This window comes from Cydia strobilella, chromosome 10, assembly GCF_947568885.1.
Source record: "Cydia strobilella chromosome 10, ilCydStro3.1, whole genome shotgun sequence".
Lineage (NCBI taxonomy): Eukaryota > Metazoa > Arthropoda > Insecta > Lepidoptera > Tortricidae > Cydia > Cydia strobilella.
In genome coordinates this window covers 10,116,878-10,137,761 of record NC_086050.1, presented here as the reverse complement: position 1 = coordinate 10,137,761, position 20,884 = coordinate 10,116,878, and the positions used below count along the sequence as shown (strand labels likewise).

Below are 20,884 nucleotides of genomic sequence, written 5' to 3'. Positions count from 1 at the left end.
TAGGTTCTAATTTGTCTGTTCCCTAAAGTTAAGAACATAGGAACATTGTAACATTTGATACAGGTCATAACTAATTCGCGACAGTTTTGGGTGAAATAAATTACAAACCAAAAATTAAAAGAAACAGACTTTGTTTTTAACAGGAGGATATTATACCTCCAGGCTTGTTATGTAAATCGGGGTTAAATTCTTTCAGCACATTCAGCAGCTGTATAATCTGATCTGAAGAATGTTTGATGATTTTCTCATACCCCTCATCTTTTGACATAGACAGCAGTAATATCATTTTTGCTCTGTAAAAGAAAAAGCAGTCTTAAGTTCAGAAACGTGGTCGCTCACAATGGGCCTCATAAGAAGGCTCAAGGTACCTCAAAGAGCAATGGAGCGAGCTATGCTCGGTGTTTTCCTGCGTGATCGAATCAGAAATGAGGAGATCCGCAGGAGAACTAAAGTTGTCGACATAGCTCAAAGAATTGCCAGACTTGTGGCAGTGGGCGGGCCACATTGCTCGCAGAACCGATGGCCGATAGGGCAGAACCGATGGCCGATGGGGCAGAAAGGTTCTCGAGTGGCGACCACCTACCGGGCGACACAGCGTGAGAAGGCCCCAGACTAGATGGACCGACGATCTGGTTAAAGTCGCGGGAAACCGTTGGCACAGGGCGGACACGCTATACATCAAAAATCACTTGCGTTTCTATGTGTGAACGGCACGCCTGTACACGCGTCATGCGTCATAGTGTAAGTAAGTTGCTTAAAAATAGTACTGAAAGTACGCCAGAAGTCCGCCAGATTTCTGTCGCGGGGCGAAACAATTCGAGTCGGGACGGGGCGGTGCGTGGCCGTTCTGTATGATAACACTATTTACTCATTCTGTGCCGTTGGTTGAGGGCAGCGAATGACCGTTCGTTGTGGAGATCCTTGGGGGAGACCTATGTCCAGCAGTCTTTCGGCTGAGATGATGACGAGTTCTTATTTGTCGCTTTCCATTACAGAAGTGTCCTTAACGGCCTGTCCACGACATTGGTCTTAAGCGGCGAGCGGTGGGGCGGGCGGCGCGGCAAGGTAGAGCGGCGCGGCGAGCATGCCACGACTTCGCAGTAGCGTTGGCGGCATCGAGTGAATGGAACGTACTCAAGTGTTTAAAAAAGTCTTTGTCAAAAGTGGCTCTTCAGTGCCTCGACAGCAGCTCATATTTCATGAGAGATATTTTAAATATAAGAGAAGGTGTGCACGAACTTAATAGACGCCGTTATACGTTAGGCGAATTAAGAGTGTTGTACGAAGAATATAGAAAGCATCCCGCAAAATTTTACGAGTATACTAGAATGAGTGTAGAAGCAGGAAAAATTTATTTTATTTCTTCCCACAACCTTTTAATTACGTGCCGCAACTTATGTTTAGGTAGTTTCGACATCCAAATTGCAGGCCTATTAAATATTTCCGTGATAAACACTCCCGTGTCCATTATCGCGCGCGAATATTATAATTTTTTTTCTCAAACATGCTATGTAATATTGATATTACGTTCTTTATATTAGGCTGGGAAATATCACGTTTCAGGCGCGGCTAGACGAGAGGTCTGTAATGAAATTTCATACAAAGTTGCAGGCCTAGGCCGGGAAGTGGCTTTTTTTTAAATTTCTATTTCACATATAATTGTGGCACAGCATCATGGCATTCAGCCATTTAAAAAAAACTATAAGCAATATTTACTTTTTGGTTCGTTTATGACATTCTGCCAATACGCTTATTATTTGTTTTTTTTTAACCTGACGGGCTCTATGGCACTAGGGCCATTAGAGCGGTAGGACTGTGTAGGGGGTGGTAGCCTGGGGAAATTCCAGGACCGTTCCGCGTCACACGAGACGGTTTTGCTACGCTGGAATAGTTAATTAAAAAAAAGCGATATTTGATTGATATATATAGTTGGTCAAGCAAATCATGTCAGTACATTAGAACAAAAAAAACTATACTCATTCTTTTCTTTTGGGTGTTAGTACTAGAGTAAGACAAAGATAGTATGATTCTCTCTGTCTATGTTTGAGAGAAGCACTATACCTAACATACATCGGCGTGAAAACGGGTTGTCGGCCTCATAACTATCCGGCCGTATATTCTATTCGGCCGGCAACCCCTTCCTTCCCGGCCTCTGTAGTAATGTACTATTATAATATTCGCCACCGCCCTATGCGTATGCGTACCGCCGCTCGCACCGGTCGCGCCGCTATGAGTCGTGGCCGCGTTCCTCGCGCCCGTGTGTTTGTTTCCACCGCCCGCCGCGCCGCTCCCCGTCGCCGCCGGTCGCTCGAGTAAATTCGCGCGATTCGCCGCTGGCAGCGGCGGGTCGTGGCTTCTCTCTTCTTTCGCCTTATTTTGTAACATTCGCTTTTCGCTCGCCGCCGCCGCTGCCGCAGGCCGTGCAATGTCGTGGCCAGGCAGTAATACTTCAAGTGTAATAACGTCTTTTTTATCTGAAATTCCAACAGAAATTCTGATAGAAAGGTCCTTATTATAGCATAAGGACCCTTCTCCGTTGGAAAGCTTGTTAATGTTTTGATCTTGTTATGATATGGTACCAACAAACTCCCACGCACTCGTTTAGGAAGCAAGGAATTACTACTATCAGCACCCCACAGACTAAGCAAGTCTTCAAAGACCATGCATGTCTTAGGTCCTAAGATTTATAATGCGCTGCCTAGAGACATCAAAATATTAGACAGTACGAATATGTTTATTAACAAACTTAAAAAATGGCTAATTGAATAAACTTGAACTTTACATGGAATTTGACACTTTACGCCAAAAAGAGCTTACTGCCCCCTACAGTTCATGCACGATCCCTTTTACAGCTCATAATCATAAGGTTTGTGAACTTTACGCTTTGAACACAATTTTGGGAACAAATCAAATTATTTTATTCAATATCCTTCACCACAGGGTTTCGTCACTATTTCTTTAATATATATTTCAGTTTATAATTTGACGATTTCAAGTTACAAATTGTACTTTGTACAGCCACCTGCAATAATATAATGCACAACGAAGCAAAAATATTTGACACGATCTTATTTGTAGAGCCATAAGAGCGTGTCACATATTTCTCCCCTCACTAGCTCGGAAAGCCGTATTTTATCCTTTAAACAAGCGGGTAAAAACGCATTTTATCCACTAGCGGGTAAAGTAATTTGACCTTGGATGGAGCGTGTTTAAGTAGCTTTTGACAGATAACAAAACGTAAAACGCTCATAATAATGATTCGTTCGATATTAATTATCATAAATAAATGGTTTAAGAATTTAATAAAAAAATACCAAATTTAGCTTTATTTAATAATTTTAAGTCATAAACTTTAAAATTCCATAAGAAACATTACTTTTTTTTTAATGATGTTAAATATAATTCTGAACGCACAAGTTGAGTCGATGCAATTTCAAAACGCATCGTCAGGAATGTCAACATTGCCACCTTACGTTTACTTTATCTTAACGTAAAATAATAAAAAAGGCGCACTCACTTGGTTGAGTGTGTTACGACAAATTCGTACAAGAACTCCTGCTCTTTATTTAGAGACTTCCGCTTAAGCCGCTCCAAGTTAATGATGTATGAGGTAATGCTTAAGGACCCGCCGTATACGCCAAGTTCTTTTATAAACATTATTATCGAAGTAATCATGTTCTTTACTGATTTTATTATCTGAAAGCAAATAAGTCTCTGTCAGCTATTTGAACGCCACGCCCTGTGTGCACGTCATTTATCGTGAACCTTATCGAAACGCACGAAGGTTGATATTGGGCTGTACAACTCAGTTGCACTGCTCGAAACGTAGTATTTTACAACTCAAATTGAGCCTATGTGTGGTGACCTCGTGCTCTTTGTAAACGCATCATAGTGCGGGTGTCTGTAGTCTGTGACGTCACCATATAGATAGATAAGTATTACGAGCAAAGGGAAGAAAATGAGAGGGAAATATTTTAAGAGAATAACCACATTGAGTTTTGGTTCAATAGGGAAGCCATTTAAGAGGCCTATGTATGTATGTACAGTAGTGGACTGCTATTGGTTGTGAACTATCGTAGGCCACTACGCCACATACGCCAGCCGGGCTAGCACATGATTGGCGCGACAGTATCTCGCGGTGAGATAGACTACCCGTCCTTCTTTTATTAACATAGTTAAAAAAAATACCCCCGTAGTCGCGCCAATCAATCCAATCATGTGCCAGGCCTAAAGGCGCCAATTTCAACTCTTAGCTGATGAATAGGGATGAATTATATAACAAAATACAGTAAAATAGATAGCAAATAAGCAATTTATCGCAATAATGTGGATATTAAAATAATATATGGAAATGATAAATAAATACACCTAAAAGTCAAAATTTAATGTTTTTTTTTTATGCCAAAAAGGAATAAAGTAAGGGTACAATTCGATTCCCTACATTTTATCAAAATAAGACTGTATAGCAACCATATGCATAAACTCAATATTTCACCGACAAAATTGCAATTTAACTTATTTTCCATAATTCAAAATCTTAGTGACCTGGACGTTACGTTCATTTATCGTTTTCTTAGGAGAGTTCGCGAGTGATGTACGACTGTCCGACTTTGACTATCATTTCTGACTATTCTATTGATTTAATGCTGTGGGTCCCATATAGACATTTAATTTTGATCCCAAAAACAAACCTCATCGACTGATACCATTAATAAAAACATTGTCATCTAGCCTATTGACACACCTACCTTTTTAGGGTCAGTTGTGATGTCTTGCTGATTCTTTTCGAGTTTGATCTCTTGTGTAAGGTTCGTTTGTGGCAGCTGAACGATCAGTACGTAACTTATCAGCGCCTCCAACACACCTATTGCTTCCGCGGCCGCTGGTGTCACTTGGGGCGTCTGGTAGAACTCCACGAACTCGTTGGGATTCGTGGAGTAGCTAAAACGTAAAAACAATATGATTTATCAAAAATTTAATTTTGATACAAGCTTTTATCGCCGACTGTACTTTTCTACTTTTCTTTCAACGGGCAACTAATACTCATCGAGACAAGTGTAACAAACCCAAACACAGGTTACGTTGCTTTATAGTTCGTTTTTTTTAGCATTAGAAAGAAGGCGATCTTGATGTGTCTTTTTATTAAAAACCGGCCAAGTGCGAGTCGGACTTGCGTTCCTAGGGTTCCGTACATTACACAATTTAAACAATGTATTTTTTATGTGAAATGTCTAAAAAACCCGTAGGGGTCGGATCAAAAACTAAGTAATTAAGTCCGACTCACGCTTGACTGCACATTTCTAATAGGTTTTTCGGTGATCTATAGGTAAAGATCTATTTTGTGTATTTTTTTCAAAACGTTTGACTCGGTAGTTTCGGAGATAAAGGGGGGGGGGGGGGGGAGATGGTCATTTTTTGCCTATTTTCTTGAATAACTTCTAAACTATCTTTCTTGAAATTATAAAAAAATATATATTTGAGATTCTCACAATGAGCCCTTTCATTTGATATGTAACACGATATAGTTTGACAAACTTTATTTTTTATTTTCTCATTCTCGGTAAAGTGGCTTCTTGGCTAAAAACGGACCTTCTAACTCTTAATGTTAATAAAACAAATTACATATGTTTTACTAAATATATCAGCTCACAACCTAATAATAATCTTAACTTAAAAATTCATACTTGTAATAATTCTAATCTACCTTCATGTAACTGTATGGGAATTGATAAAGTAAACTCCACGAAATATCTAGGTGTAATGCTGGACTAGCGCATGTCGTGGTATACTCATACTGAATATGTAAATATGAGAATACGAAAACTGATATGGCTATTCAAAAAGTTAAGACACATTACAACAAAAAATCTATTAAATCAGTTATATATAACTTTAGCTCAATCAGTAATGTCTTACTGCATATCAGTGTGGGGTGGCTCAGCAAAAACCAAGTTTCTGGAAGTTGAAAGGGGGCAACGTTGTTTACTAAAGGTTATGTACTCTAAGCCATACAGATTCCCAACGAAAGACCTCTACCACCCAAGTGACTTACTAACAATGAGGAAGCTGTATGTACTGAGTCTAACAACGAGACTACATAAAACATTACCATTTAACACCACAGCTGCTAAATCGTAGAAGAAAACATAATGTTGCCCCCATATCAACTACAAAATCTGTATTTGCTAAGAGACAATTTGGAGCGCAATCTGCATATGTGTACAATAAAATAAACAAAATACTAAATATATACAATTTACAACTATATGAATGTAAAAAAAAAATTAACCGAGTGGCTTAAAATACTTAACTACGAGGAGACAGAGGCTCTGATATATTAAATTAAGTTGACATTAACTTAAACTCTAAAGTACCTACTTATCAGTTTTAATATAAGTCTAAGAAAATATGACATTATACTTTACTTACTATTTTACTTCACACGCATACACATTTAATGTAGATAAAATTGTATTAGCTTAAGTTTTCTTTCTGCTTTTGTTAAACTAAATACTACTTGTTGCTGCGGAGGAGCGGGGTTTCCTGATACAGGTATATTATACTTAAAAGGAAGTCCCAACCTACTACCTTGTAATGTAACATTTTATTAATGAAATAAAATATTTTCATTTTCATTTTTCATTTTCTTCAAAATTAATTTGTTTACGTTACACGTCCATCTTTGGGTCATAAACCAAATATGTAATATGTGCAAATATGTGTACCAAATTTCAACTTAATTGGTCCAGTAGTTTCGGAGAAAATAGGCTGTGACAGACGGACGGACAGACAAACAGACAGACAGACAGACAGACAGACGCACGAGTGATCCTATAAGGGTTCCGTTTTTTCCTTTTGAGGTACGAAACCATACAAATCACGTTTGAAAAATAAGTCACAGCAAATATGTTACAGTTATGAATCATATACGATCCTTTACATTATTTTGCTTTCATAAGTTATATTAAACTAATTAAAAAAAAAAAGTTTTTCAATATTTTTCAATAAAAAGACACGTCGAGATTGTTTACCTTTTTTCTAATGCTAAAAAAACGAACTATATCATACAACTTCGATGGTCACCGAGAGGTGACACAAGAGTGTCCATTATCAAATCAGCTCGACGGTACCATAATAATGCATAAGTGAATTCCAGCTCAATCGAATAATGGTAAGTGGGTCTAATTTAGTTTGCAATATTTGACTCGAACATACAAACATGGCAAGTTAAATAGTTAAAAGCTTATAAAAAGTTTCGTTAAAGGTGTACTTGAATCGGATCACGATGTTTTCATTCCAAGTGTTCCTATGACTGCTTCCTATGCTCTGTCACTGCCAAGTATTGCAAACTAATTTAAATAGATACCCACAGATGTGTTGTCATCACAATCATTTCATTTCAGTCAATATAATCATTTCATTTACCTATCCTCCGTGTAGTGATACTATTAATTCTTAACAAACACATCCCTTGCTACGCATCCTTGCACATTTCTGGTGGAAACGCAGCGTTATGGATGCACTTCGACTTCGACCCAAATATAAAAAGTAAAATACTTATCGTACCGACCGTACGGACCGGACCGGACCGTACTTATTTAAATATTTTAGTAAAATACTTACTTCAATACCTCCCCCATTTCATTTACAGTGGCGATGGTCGCATGGAAAGTGGTCTCAAGATCTTTCAATGCCTGCGGAATGCTTGGTATTGCAACGTTACTGTTTAATAACGTCGCTGTCAGACCTAAAAGGAAGATTTAAATAAATATGAAACAAGTACAATTACAAAAAGGTCTGTGGTGAAATCCATAAAGCTGTAGGACTGTCAGTATGCCAAAGAAATAGAGACATGCCTAAAAAGATATGTACAATCGGGGACATTCGCGGTGAACCACCTGAAGGGCAAAAATCGCTTAACCGTCTTGGAGACGGTCAGGCGATAGCATAAAAGTGATGACCAATAGCATGGCACTTAAAAATGTGGGTTTTGAAAAAAACAAGGTTAGCTCAGGTAAAGTTTATTGCCATCATTGTCTTTGTAACGGCCGGCATTTGCAAACTAAGATAAGGAATCCAAAATGCATCCTAATTGGTTATCTTTATGGGGAGGCGAAGCTTTAGCCTAAACAACAACAACTCCCCCCCACCCACCCGTTACCCACGTACGGGTTACGTGTCACCCGTTGACCACGAACGCTGTAAAGCAGGGGTCGGCAACAGGCGGCCCGCGGGCCGCATGCGGCCCGACAACCTCTCACTTGCGGCCCGCGAGCCTCCTTGGCTATTTTGTATATAATTTTAACAAACGACAATACCTGATAAAGTCATAAATATTAACAAAGTGCGGCCCGCGTCAATTTCGTTAACTACTATGTGGCCCTTGGCTGCTAAAAGGTTGCCGACCCCTGCTGTAAAGGGTTCGAAACGTCGGGATGTATTATAAATTCAGTATACGCGATATAATCCGTTTTCATAGTTTTATTTCATGAGTAGCTATCGCGGTAACCGAAGACAATACTAACAACAACAACTAATAAACTGTCCTTACTACCTATTGTTTGTCTCATTACCGGTGGTTAACCCTTTTCATTATTAAGATAAAGAATCCTAAATGCATCGTAATTGCTTATCTCTATGGGAGGCGGAGTTTAGCTCGCTCGTAAGGATCGAGGTAAAATTGTTCTGAAGTGGTTCACCGCGAATGTCCCCGATTGTACACATCGATTCGTGGAGATCTGCAGTCGCTATTATTGGCTAAAGAAAAAGTATACACTTTTTTATCATTGAATAAGTGACGCGGCCAAGATATCTTACCAAGGACTCTAGGGTGTTTGCTCGTAGGACAATGTTCAAAATGCTTCATGACCATCCTCATGGGATGGTCGTCGACCGCGTGGTGGCACTCGTCGAAAATGAGCAGGTTTATATCCTCGATTTGTATATACTGGTGAGTCAGCATGTCGCTCAATATCTGACAGGTCATTACGATCACCTGAAACAGAATCACATTACTATATTACTCCATAAAATTGTAGGTATCTGAAGAAGTTTGTGCTTTTGTGCAGTCGCCATTTTAACACATATATCGCCTCTATTGTCAAGGCGCTACAGTGCGTGAAATGCGTGTTCCGATATTTTAGCACCTTGGCCACACCGATATAAATATATATATTAACATTTATATTTACCCAAATTGACATTGTAATTTCTATTATTAAATTTCTGTATTATTATTATTTTATTCTTAACTTTTCTTTAAGTGAAATGTATGTACCAATGACAATGTATGATTATTACTGAATAAATGATATGACATGAACTGAATATATGATATATCTGATGGTGACTGTGAAATTTTTTATCATTAACCCCGGACCAAAATAAGTTCGTAATTTTCCCTGCATTGGCGAAAAACTTGTCAAGTGTGTTTCGTGAACGTCAGCTGTTCATCGTAAGTTGGGTGAGGAAAGGTAGCCATCAAAACACGTAGATTTTTTTCCGATTAATGTATGTAATTTGATAAATTCTCAATATTCCGACTGAAAATTTATTTATTTATTTAAACTTTATTGCACAATACATGAAACGTACCTACAAATGACTTAATGCCACGAGGCATTCTCTACCATTCAACCAAGAATTTACCAAATTACATCGTACCTACTTATTTGTGGTGACATCACGCTCTTCGGCAACGCCTCATACTTGATGTTTGCAAAGATAGATATAACTCCGTAATAGATGGAAGGAAAAAACGTGCCTTGAAAATCAAGAAAATTTGATTCTCGTTCAGAGGGCGCTACTAGCTTTGGCCTACTGTCGTATAGATGGCGTTGACGGTTTCGTTTGTTATTTAACAATTTTTACGCATGTCACTGAAAGAACATGGGTCAAAATCATAAAAATAATTAATGCAAATAAAAAAAATCATTTATCCATATTTAAATACATTTCATCGTATTTTTATAAATCTTAATTTTTAGTTTTAAAGTGTGTCGACAGATGGCAGTGAATTTACTGGGGTTACAAAATTTACTATGACAGTACCGCTCTAGTATGTTACTCTATGATGTTTGTTTACTCTGTGATTTGTTAAAAATATGTATTTTTTATTATGATAGTGTATGTGATCAACTCGAGAAATCCCATAGCGTCGAAATAAAAATGAAATTGACTTTGTAATATAAGCCTCACATTAAACGATATAAGCCATTCAAGTTAGAACACTATTTACGATGCTAGTATGGTTCAATATTCCATGCACTGATTTGAGTAAACAATAATCAAATCGTACGTGCCCTACAAACGAATACCAGATAAAACAAAGGCTGCTTACAAACCTATTATATACCTATTTTATTGATTTTTCAGTTTTAAGTTTTGACATTTTAAAGTATTTTTTCTACTCTTCGAGTATAATCTGTGTATTACAACTTCATATGCAACACTACAACCTTACTCTTTTCAACGTTGGATAGTCTATGGCACTTCCGACTCAAGCATAAGAATTTTTTTCTACTAGTCGAGTATAATCTGTGTATTACAACTTCACATGCAACACTACAACCTTACTCTTTTCAACGTTGGATAGTCTATGGCACTTCCGACTCAAGCATAAGAATTTTATCGATACGGTTTAGTCAATTATAAAAAATTTGAAAATAGAACTTCATACATTTCGAGGAGACTCGATTCAATGCATCTGCTTTGTGATTGGTTGGTCAACAAAAACATTTTATTTTATGTTGTAGTAGAAACAATTGCTTCATAAGTCAGAAGCGCGCATGTGACACCCTTCATATAGCAACATCCATACCCTACAAAAACCGCTTAGCGTTGCTTGTTAGTCTCCATAGGCTACGGTGGCCAAAATCGAAAAAAAAAACTGTCTTAAAATTGAATTTAGCAAGGAGCAGGTACCAGGGCCTCATGAGTTACGAGGAGGTGTCGTTGACCAACCCGCCGGGGCCGCCGGGCCCGGCGGCCGGGGCATCGGTATGAACTGTATGAAGGTATCGCGGGCTGCGGCAGCTCGCGTATCTTAGCTGTATACTTTTGGTTTGTTTACCTATATGATTCTACTTGTTGAAAGTATTATTTTTTTGTCTCGTAGAAAAAGTATTGTATACAATAGTGATATAATCAAGCTTTTCAATCTCGTACCTTAACTTAAGCAACTCAGCAAGCTTCGTTGCTTAAACACGGTACTCGACTGAAAAGCTCTCTATTATATCACGATTGTATAAAATACTATATCGATACGGTTTAGTCAAGTATAAAAATTTTGAAAATAGAACTTCATACATTTCGATAAAATATTTCTTGTTTAAGGAGACTCGATTCAATGCAAATTAGCCTACTTAAACACGCTGCGTCGCATCTGCTTTGTGATTGGTTGGCCAACAAAAACATTTTATTTTATGTTGGAGTAGAAACAATTGCTTCATAAGTCAGAAACGCGCATGTGACACCCTTCATATAGCAACATTCATACCCTACGAAAACCGCTTAGCGTTGCTTGTTAGTCTCCATAGGCTACGGTGGCCAAAATCGAGAAAAAAACTGTCTTAAAATTGAATTTAGCAAGGAGCAGGTACCAGGGCCTCATGAGTTACGAGGAGGTGTCGTTGACCAACCCGCCGGGGGCGCTAGGCCCGGCGGCCGGGGCGCGTACGAGTATGAAGGTATCGCGGGCTGCCACAGCTCGCGTATAGCTGTATACTTTTGGTTTGTTTACCTATATGATTCTATAGGTACTAGTTGAAAGTATTATTTTTTTGTCTCGTAGAAAAAGTATTGTATACAATAGTGATATAATCAAGCTTTTCAATTTCGTACCTTAACTTAAGCCACTCAGCAAGCTTCGTTGCTTAAACACGGTACTCGACTGAAAAGCTCTCTATTATATCACGATTGTATAAAATACTATATCAGTACGGTTTTTACTCACTATTATTTTTAGTCGCCAAAAGCGATACTGATAAATATTTTGAAATATGTCTCACGATAGTTTAAGTGCGAGGTAACAAAAGGTGTACAATTTCACAGACTAAATCTATAAATTTTACATATTTGCGACTAAAATCAACACCGGCCTCTTAATACTTAACCGATAATTCCAATAGGTACCTTGTTGCAAAGACATGATCCGCCAATGGCACAGATTATATAATAGTTCTTACGAACAGATACTTATCTCTCAAAGAAAACGCTAATACCTACCGTTTTGATACCTACACAAAAATACAATGGAGTGACCTTCAACGCGCCGCTCCCCGCACCGCGCGCACCGGCACAATGCTAGGGTTGCCGACGCTTCTTTCAAATACTTAGGTGTCTTAGGTAGATATCTAGCTATAAATGTGTCGTAAAAAACATTACCTACATCTTTAAAACAATTTAATAGTACCTACGTAGCTTGTAACTGTCGTAAAAATAATAACAAGAGGTGTAAGTACCTATATTGAGAATGTCTACTTACTTTTCCTCACCCGTCGAAAGAGGAAAACACTATATTTTTTATGTGTTTTGTTGTTTCTGCATCCATCCACACTACAAGCTGTGTTATTTGTTCGTGACGTAGACATATATTTGGCACAGCGCCCGGTGACGTGCGTGCTTAAGCGCGTGTGGCAACCAACTGGCTAGCTTGAGTCCCGCCGGCGGGAAGCGAGTCGTGGGTATAAATCCGAGCTCGCGCGGAGAGTTCTATAGGCCTGCCAATGGTCAGCCCGAGCCGATTGAAGATATTTTTGATTCGATATCAATCTAACGAACATTATAGAAACGATTAGTGATATCACTAGTACAAACTACAAACTAATAGCATAAGTTAAAAGTAATTTCGCTCGTTAGAACATCGAATCAAAAATAGGTATAGGTATTCAGTCTACAATCTGCGTACAATGCCTTAACGCAGCTTGTCGCCGTCAGATATATAAATCGGAGCAGACAAGGTAATCGATCGATCAATATGGCCATACACTTTAACGTCTTGATAATAATGGGGCTTTGTTCAGATATTTGTAACCACCTTGGCCGCTCCGATATAACTGATGGCGACTGTACCATCGTCTAAACACTTAACCTTATTTCAAAAAGGTACTCCAATAAGTAGTAATGAAACGAGTGTTGTTCTTAGTACGTACAGAATACTTAACTCAAAAATGTTTCTCAATTGGGAAGTAACAATACGTTAATTAATTATCTTAATTATGTATTATTGTAATGTTCTAAGGATGACCAATTTGGTATCAAGTATTGGCTTCCACGCATCAAGACAATGCAGTTGTTTTCTATCTACTTGTGAGTGAAGTACGTTTTTCATAAGCTGAAATTAATGTTGTTTATATGAAAATGTGCCATTTTCAACCAAAAGGGTACTTATTGTCGCTTGTCAGTAAGGCGCTATTTCCATATAGCTTCAATTAGAAATCAACCTTATTGACAAGCGACAATGTGGTACCTTTTGGTTGAAAACGTCACAAATAAACAAGAATAGTGATTAATATTATTTGGTAAGTAACTACCGCCTTCTGTACTGTAAGATTTTTACTGTTGTGCAATAAAGGTTCAATAAATAAACAATAAAATATCACCATTGAACCCACAATTATGCCAAAATGTGTTTTAAACATAGTCTGCTTTTAAACATGTAGTATCATGAATGCTAAGTAGAACGATAGTTTTTGAATTTACTAGTAGGTTGACTGGTATAGTTATTGGCCACTCTTAACAATAAGGTTTGCTTATTGTTAAGAGTGGCCAATTACTTGGCTTATTGTTAAGAGTGGCAATTGGCTTGTTTCTTTCTGATTTGTAAGGAGTGGCCAATTACTATGTACCTAGTGGCCAATAACTACCTATAGTACTATATAGCAGTCAGCCAAGCATAGTTAGTAAATGGACTAAATATTAATATTACTCAGTCCATGTATTCACTGAAACAATGGTACGGCCACGGACTTTAATTGTTGAGCCATTTAGAGCTCACTTTATACTAGAAGTGTCAAAGCTTAGCTATTATATAACAAAATTAGTGTAGACACTTAAATGGCTCAATGATTAAAGTCCGTGAGTGTACCAGGAAGTGTTAAAGTTTATAAGCAGAGTTCCTCTGAGAATATGTACATTACTGTCAAAGTTTATGTTTCAGAAACAGTTGCTTATAAACAGTAGTTTTCATTGTTATAAGTAGTATCACTGCATCCGATTTGCATGTCGCTCCGATATTTGAGCGAGACAACACTATGCGCGTATTATAGCAATATCCCGCTCGCACGTCGGAATGATGTGCGAATCGAATGCAGTGTGCCATGCGCTAAATATGGCAACTACTTTGTTAAACTTTGTTTGTTGTTGCATAAGTCTAGTGGAACTACTTTGTTGATTTATATGTTGATATCATGTTAATTGAAGGGCCTTTAAAACTTGGGGAATTTCACAAAATATTTTGCCTGAAAATGTTTTAACATCAGCAGCTAGAGCGAATTTTGCTGCACGAAACCAATGCCACACGCTATATATCAAAAATCACTTTTTCGTTTCCGAATCAGCGTTTCTACGTGTGAACGGCACGTCTCTGTACACGCGTCATGCGTCATAGTGTGTACTGAACGGCCGGCAAACGGCCGTCCATCTGGTGTCGCGGGGCGAGGTAGTTCGAGTCGGGGCGCTGCTGTGCGTGGCCGTTCTGTATGATAATACAATTACTTATTCTGTGCCGATGGTGAAAAAAAAAACTTTACTCTTACCTGGTTCTTGGAAAGCTCTTCGTCCCATTTTCCCTTATTCCAGTAATCTACCCTGTCCTCTCCACTGTATCCTCCGACTCCGTTGACAGGGCAGAGCTTTTCAATTACTTTTTTCTGAAAACAAATTTTACCTGCTGTACGAGTATATGCAGTATACCTGAAGGGAACTAAGGCCGTGCCAGGATAAGATAAGTGAATCTGCCCCCAGCGAGTTTTGGCTTGTAATTTTTTTTGATGATAAAGAGTATCAGCTATTTTCCAAAATGATTTATGGCATTTTTAGCATAAAAGCAATGAGGATATAATAAGATAGAGCGGTACTTTCATAGTAAATTTTGTAACCACTGTAAATTCACTGCCATCTATCGACATACTTTAAAACTAAAAATGAAGATTTATAAAAATACGTTAAAATGTATTTAAATATGGATAAATGATTTTTTCATTTGCATTAAAAAAAATTATATGATTTTGACCCATGTTCTTTCACTGGTATGCGTTAAAATTATAAATAACAAACGAAACAGTCAACGCCCTCTATACGAGAGTTGGCCAAAACTAGTGGCGCCATCTGATCGAGAATCAAATTTTCGTGATTTTCGAGGCACGTTTTTTCCTTAGACTGTATCTATCTATTACGGAGTTATATCTATCTTTAATAAAAGGGATTTTTTTGCCATATCATTAGTAATCTCTTAATCAACTGGTTTTTCTGTACTCTTTTTATATTATTGTATCTATGAGCCTACTGATAGTGCAAAAGATAAAGACACATCCATACCTGTTCATAATGCTTGAAAATCATTAACCTCCCTTTTGCAGCAGTATAGGTTACAAATGTATTCTAAACCTGTTACATAACACATAAGTGTTGCATCAGACAAAATATTGCACCATGTTTTAAGTTATGCAATAATGCTTTTATGATTCAGACTTTTGTTTTCCAACATGTTTAATCTGATTTACACAAGTACTTAGTTGTCCTATAATTATAATACATAGTAAAAAAAATATATGCCAACTATAAATAGATATTAAATATTGGCTCAGTAACTTTGACACTACTGTGGTTAATAATACAAACAAACACAATTGTAATTGTCTTCTTTTTTACTATTTACACAAACATTTTAAATAAAAACTAATGCATATTGAAGATTCATTGAATGGTCTTACTCATAAGTCACCTTTTCATAGACAGACACCTAATAAATATTAACACTTTCACTGCCAAGCTCCCCATTTCTAATACAAAATAAACACAAATTCTTCTTCTTTTCTTCTTGGCAGGGAATGTGTTAAACAGAAAAGTTAATCAAGATTATCTTACCTGCTGGTTCACCAGAGGTATGGTGTTGACCAGAAAAAAGGTGCGCTTGCCCCCCGCACCCCAAGGCTTCTGAAGAGCTTCTCGAAACCGGGTGATCAGACGGATGGCAATGAAAGTCTTGCCAGAACCTATGGTATTTTCATTTGTTGTATTTAACATATTCTTTATGACAATTATGACTAACATATAATGACATACTTTGTAATGTGGCAAAAGAGCTACAAAAAATATGCATTATAACCAGTCATCAGAATAGGCAGGCAAATACCCAAATTGGTAGAACAAAGTCATAAACTGAAGACTGCCTTGCATTAACATTTTTTTCTGGGAGTAAATTACGGAAACATACTAAGTAAACAATATTGTTATAAATATAATTATAACATTATTTAGAAGACCACTAGAAACTATAAATTATAGATTTGAAATCCAGTTAGAAAAATTGTGTAGGAAATTTAAACAGTAACAACAGTAAGGAAGAATGGAGTGTTAGGCTAAAATCAGTTAAAGAATAGTTATATTAAATAATGTAAAACGTCAAGTGCGATACAACCATTCGCTTGTACAATCTCGCTTGGATTATCTCATTGAGATTTGGGGGAGTGCAACAAAGTCGACTCTGAAAGATCTCCAAATTACACAAAATAAAATAATAAAAACACTCTTTCATTATGACTTTCTCACTCCAACAAGTAAAATTTACTTGGAAACAAAACTTATGAGCGTTCATCAGCTATATGTATACGAAATATGCCTACTTATAAAAAAAATATTAACCAAAACCATTCCATGGAGAAAAGGGCAAACAAATCCTTCGAAATGCTGACAACTTATATCTGCCTCCACCGCGCACTAAAAAATTTGGTAATAAAAACATCACCTATGAAGGAGCACGTATCTACAATAGCTTACAAAAACAGTAAAAGAAGCAACTACTTTATTAAGTTTTAAGAAAAAACTCAAAAGCCTACATATTGCAAAATATTCCGGTTGCCTAAATGCGGCCCTGTCCTGCACACTTGATTTCGTTGTCAAGCGTATGCTGGAATGCGTCAAATTATCCTTCTACCCGTTTTTTTAGTCACTGATACGCTGTACAAATCATTATGTTTAAATTAGTTGCATTTATAATGTAAACAGATTTAGTATATATGAAGGCTTTATTGCTCAATAAAGTTAAATAATAACAAAGTAAACTAATATAGGTATTATATATTTAAAACTAGAATTAAACCTAAAAATTAAGTTAATTTATTATAACACACTAACTGTATAATTTAAGGATATACAATTAAAGAATAAAAGCTGTTTATATATGACTTTTTCAAAACAAACCTGTCGGCAAATGAATAATTGTGTTTTTGTTGAAAGCCACTTCTTCGAGCTGCGCTTGATAGGACCTAGATATCAAGTGTTCTTCCATTTTCAGAAATTTCTAATGTAGGTAATGTCTATATCACAAAAACGTGAACACCGGCATAACAATTGTTTTTATAACTTTATTATTCACAAATTTCTTTACGAACGAACAAGGTAAGTAAACGCTAATATGCGACGGTGGACATAGACACAATGAAAATGAAATGAAATGAATGAAATGAAACGATTTGCAATGTGAGAATATGACAGTTGACAGCTGAAAATATGGGATACCATATTAACTAGTGCAGACTCCTGATAGTTTGCTTATTGCTTATTCACAAACGAAGATTCGGTTTCGATAGGTTTCGTCATAAAGAACCATGTTTCGCCCGAAGGTTCGGTTTCGGCGAAAAAAACTGCCAAACCTTTTGGCCGACATTGTACTTTTAGATTATGTTCGGCTAGTCTTCTATAGGTATGAAGTGTGGTACCCAAGTATATAGTACCTATATGATAAGTAGGTAAATTCTAACAAGTCTTTCTTATTAGAATAGGCATGGTTCGACACGCACTTGGCCGGTTTTTACACCACTTAAACGAATTGTAGGGGGGGCCTCGCGCGAGTGAAAGAAAAGGGCCCCGCAGATGCGATTTCGGAGATGGGCGAAATGTGTCAGTAAAAAGAAAAGAGTGATATATATCTTTCTCTGACTGGGATATATATCACTCTTTTATATCTTTATATCCGTATGCGTCACTGCTCCCGCTCGCAACTGTATCGGGACTTGCTCACTTTACGTCATGCTATGAGTGAGAGAGAGGACACTAGAGTAGTTATTATACCGTGGCGAGATTGTTTCTATCATTTTGTATCATATCATGATGAATATTGGATATAGATCGATTCATTCACGAAGGCGCTTGCTTTCGTTCGTATTGTCATGCTCACGCTATTACTTTAGGTTTGACAAATCTGCGCGTCGTGAATTGCGCTATCTATAACCTTGCATTTAAAAATGAATATATTGACGTTATTGAATTTTAATATTTTTGCGTAATATAATACCTTATTGCGGTTTGTTTACATTTTGTTAAATACCTAAAGGAATACACTCAAGTCCCGTCAAAACGAACGAGGTCAAAGCAAAGCGAACGATTTGCAAAATTTTGGAAATCGCAAATACGTTTTGTGTAAATCCTTAAACTTACCAAAATATGACCTAAATTAGATTGCATATGCATAGTTCAATTCTAACTTTGTAGGAACAAAACGCAGCTAGTGTATAATAACAATGAAAAGAATCATGCTAGGTCCAAACAACTTTAAGCTCCTTAAAACTTTCCAAGCAACTTAAAACTTTAAGCAATAGAACTCATTGACTCATCACATCATTGCATTGTATCCTGCGCGTTGCGCGAGCGAGAAATGAGAAATACTGTAGGTCGAACCCGCCCCAACTACCGCTGTAGCTCCTTCGTGTTACTTCGGTCGACCGACGGCGTCGACGCGCGGCCGAGACAGTAGACATCGCTTATCTTATCCATTCACTTTAATAAATCGTTGCCGGGGGTGCGAGTGTACGGATATATTGGGATATACTGATATATTCGGATTCGTAGACAAGAAGAGTGATTCATGAAAAGAGAAAGATATATATCTTTTATATCTATATCCCCCGAGTTACCCATCTCTTTTAGCCCACGGCTAGATTAGTTCACGCTACGCCACTGTGTAGGTGTTTCATTGTTTATGGCTAAAAAAAGGCCACCGATATGTTTTACTAACGTTTCTATTAAACTTTCGGTTTCGGCCGATACTGAGTTAAAACCGACCCTTCGGTTTCTGTTTCGGCAAAATATCCGGTTTTAATCGGACACTATTTTCAATATACCTGTCTACTAATGTGTGTGTAATACTTATCTAATATATCTTTAGTTTAGCTAGGGACTGTCTCATTTCAGGGACTGACAAACATAGAGTGAATCGTAGGTAAGTATTGTCTTTGTCTTACGCTAGTACAGTCGAAGGCAAAAATATCGATCTAGACAAATGTCTCAAATATATGTGAACGCGACTTTATTGTCTAAGGTACACATATTTTTGAAACTTTGGGAAGGTCCCTATATATTTATGCCCTTGACTGTACAAGAACCTAAAAAAGCGATAAGTATAGTTTTTTCTTCTTACTTACGGACAAATTGGGTTTGCCAGATGCCAGACTATATTCGCATTGAAGACGACGACACTATCCGCGACAGTTCGTAATCTATGATTGCACTTACATAATATAAGCAGTGGTATTTCAGAAGAGTCAGATAAATTAATACGTTTTAAGTGTGTGTTGGAAAGAATAAGCTTAATAACTATTATTTATCAATCTTGACCTAGCAAGGTATACCACTGTTTTTGACAAATTTTCGAACGAAATAACTTAAAATACCATGAAAAACGAGTATTCATAAAAGGCGGGTATCATTGTAGTAAAAAATGTATTGCCATTTCGTTCTACGTACAGATGTAATTTTGAACTGAACAAGCTTCAACCTGTATTTTTGCTTATATTTAAAATACGTCGAAGTTTAATAATACAAAAATATATTGTTTACCGGCGTATCTACTACCCTTATTAAAATAAACTTAAGTGGTTTGAAATAATTTGTAATTTGTAACAACAATACGTAAAACTAGGCGTTTGGGATGCAAGAAAGCTCATTAAGGTATTTTATTTCACGGTTATTCCCGTTACCAAAGACAACACTACACGTGGCCATATTCTATCGGTGCCACGTCGAGTTGATATACCTACATCCTACATTGTATCCCGGTCAAAAGCCCAGTTTACAGAAATAGCTATTTTGTGTGATGCAATGTGGATGCAATTGTAATATAGAGCTTGCTGCTCAAATTTGTACTAGGTACCTAATAACTACCTAAACGGGTAGTTATTAGGTACCTAGCTAAAACTTATGAAAAAAAACCCACGGCTGAGTTTTGGATAAATTAGTTTCCTATTATTTCAACGAAAAATGATGTTATGCCTAATAAGGCAAGTTATCCCACTGATGCAGACCGCACGCATTCCGGTAGATGAGCGAGACAGCGCTATTACGTACCGCTATGTTCATGTGATGTCGCACATTAAAACATCCAATGTGAAAACCGCCGTAGTAAGTAAGCCATAATATATACACAACAAATGTTTCTTCCAGGATTATTGTATCGTCAGTCTTTATTTTACTGCGTAGACATAAATTTTGATTAAGCTCCCTCCCTCATGCGCGAACGCGAGTGTGGAGTCTAGTTCGCTAATCAGCGAAATTGACTCTAGCTAACCTTTTTAGTAAATCATAGAGTAACGTTTACATACTGTACCTTTAACAGGTGTTTGACAAGTTTACAGAGCAGAGATAATAAAATATGACATTGATGCATTAA

The 20,884-nt window shown here is 37.2% G+C and overlaps 1 protein-coding gene across 1 annotated transcript in view; it reads right to left on the bottom strand.

The window, feature by feature from the left end:
* The window catches only part of LOC134744982 (endoribonuclease Dicer), a 95,343-nt gene extending 77,712 nt beyond the window's left edge, over window positions 1-17,631 (bottom strand). Inside the window, exons 1-8 of the mRNA XM_063678935.1 lie at window positions 17,422-17,631; window positions 16,087-16,214; window positions 14,757-14,870; window positions 8,818-8,995; window positions 7,624-7,747; window positions 4,749-4,941; window positions 3,518-3,696; window positions 157-293 (exon numbers count right to left, since the gene is read on the bottom strand). Of these exons, the coding sequence (XP_063535005.1) occupies window positions 157-293; window positions 3,518-3,696; window positions 4,749-4,941; window positions 7,624-7,747; window positions 8,818-8,995; window positions 14,757-14,870; window positions 16,087-16,214; window positions 17,422-17,509 (1,141 nt within the window). The 5' untranslated portion in view covers window positions 17,510-17,631. The remainder of the gene's footprint in view (window positions 1-156; window positions 294-3,517; window positions 3,697-4,748; window positions 4,942-7,623; window positions 7,748-8,817; window positions 8,996-14,756; window positions 14,871-16,086; window positions 16,215-17,421) is intronic.
* Between the last annotated feature and the right edge of the window lie 3,253 nt (window positions 17,632-20,884).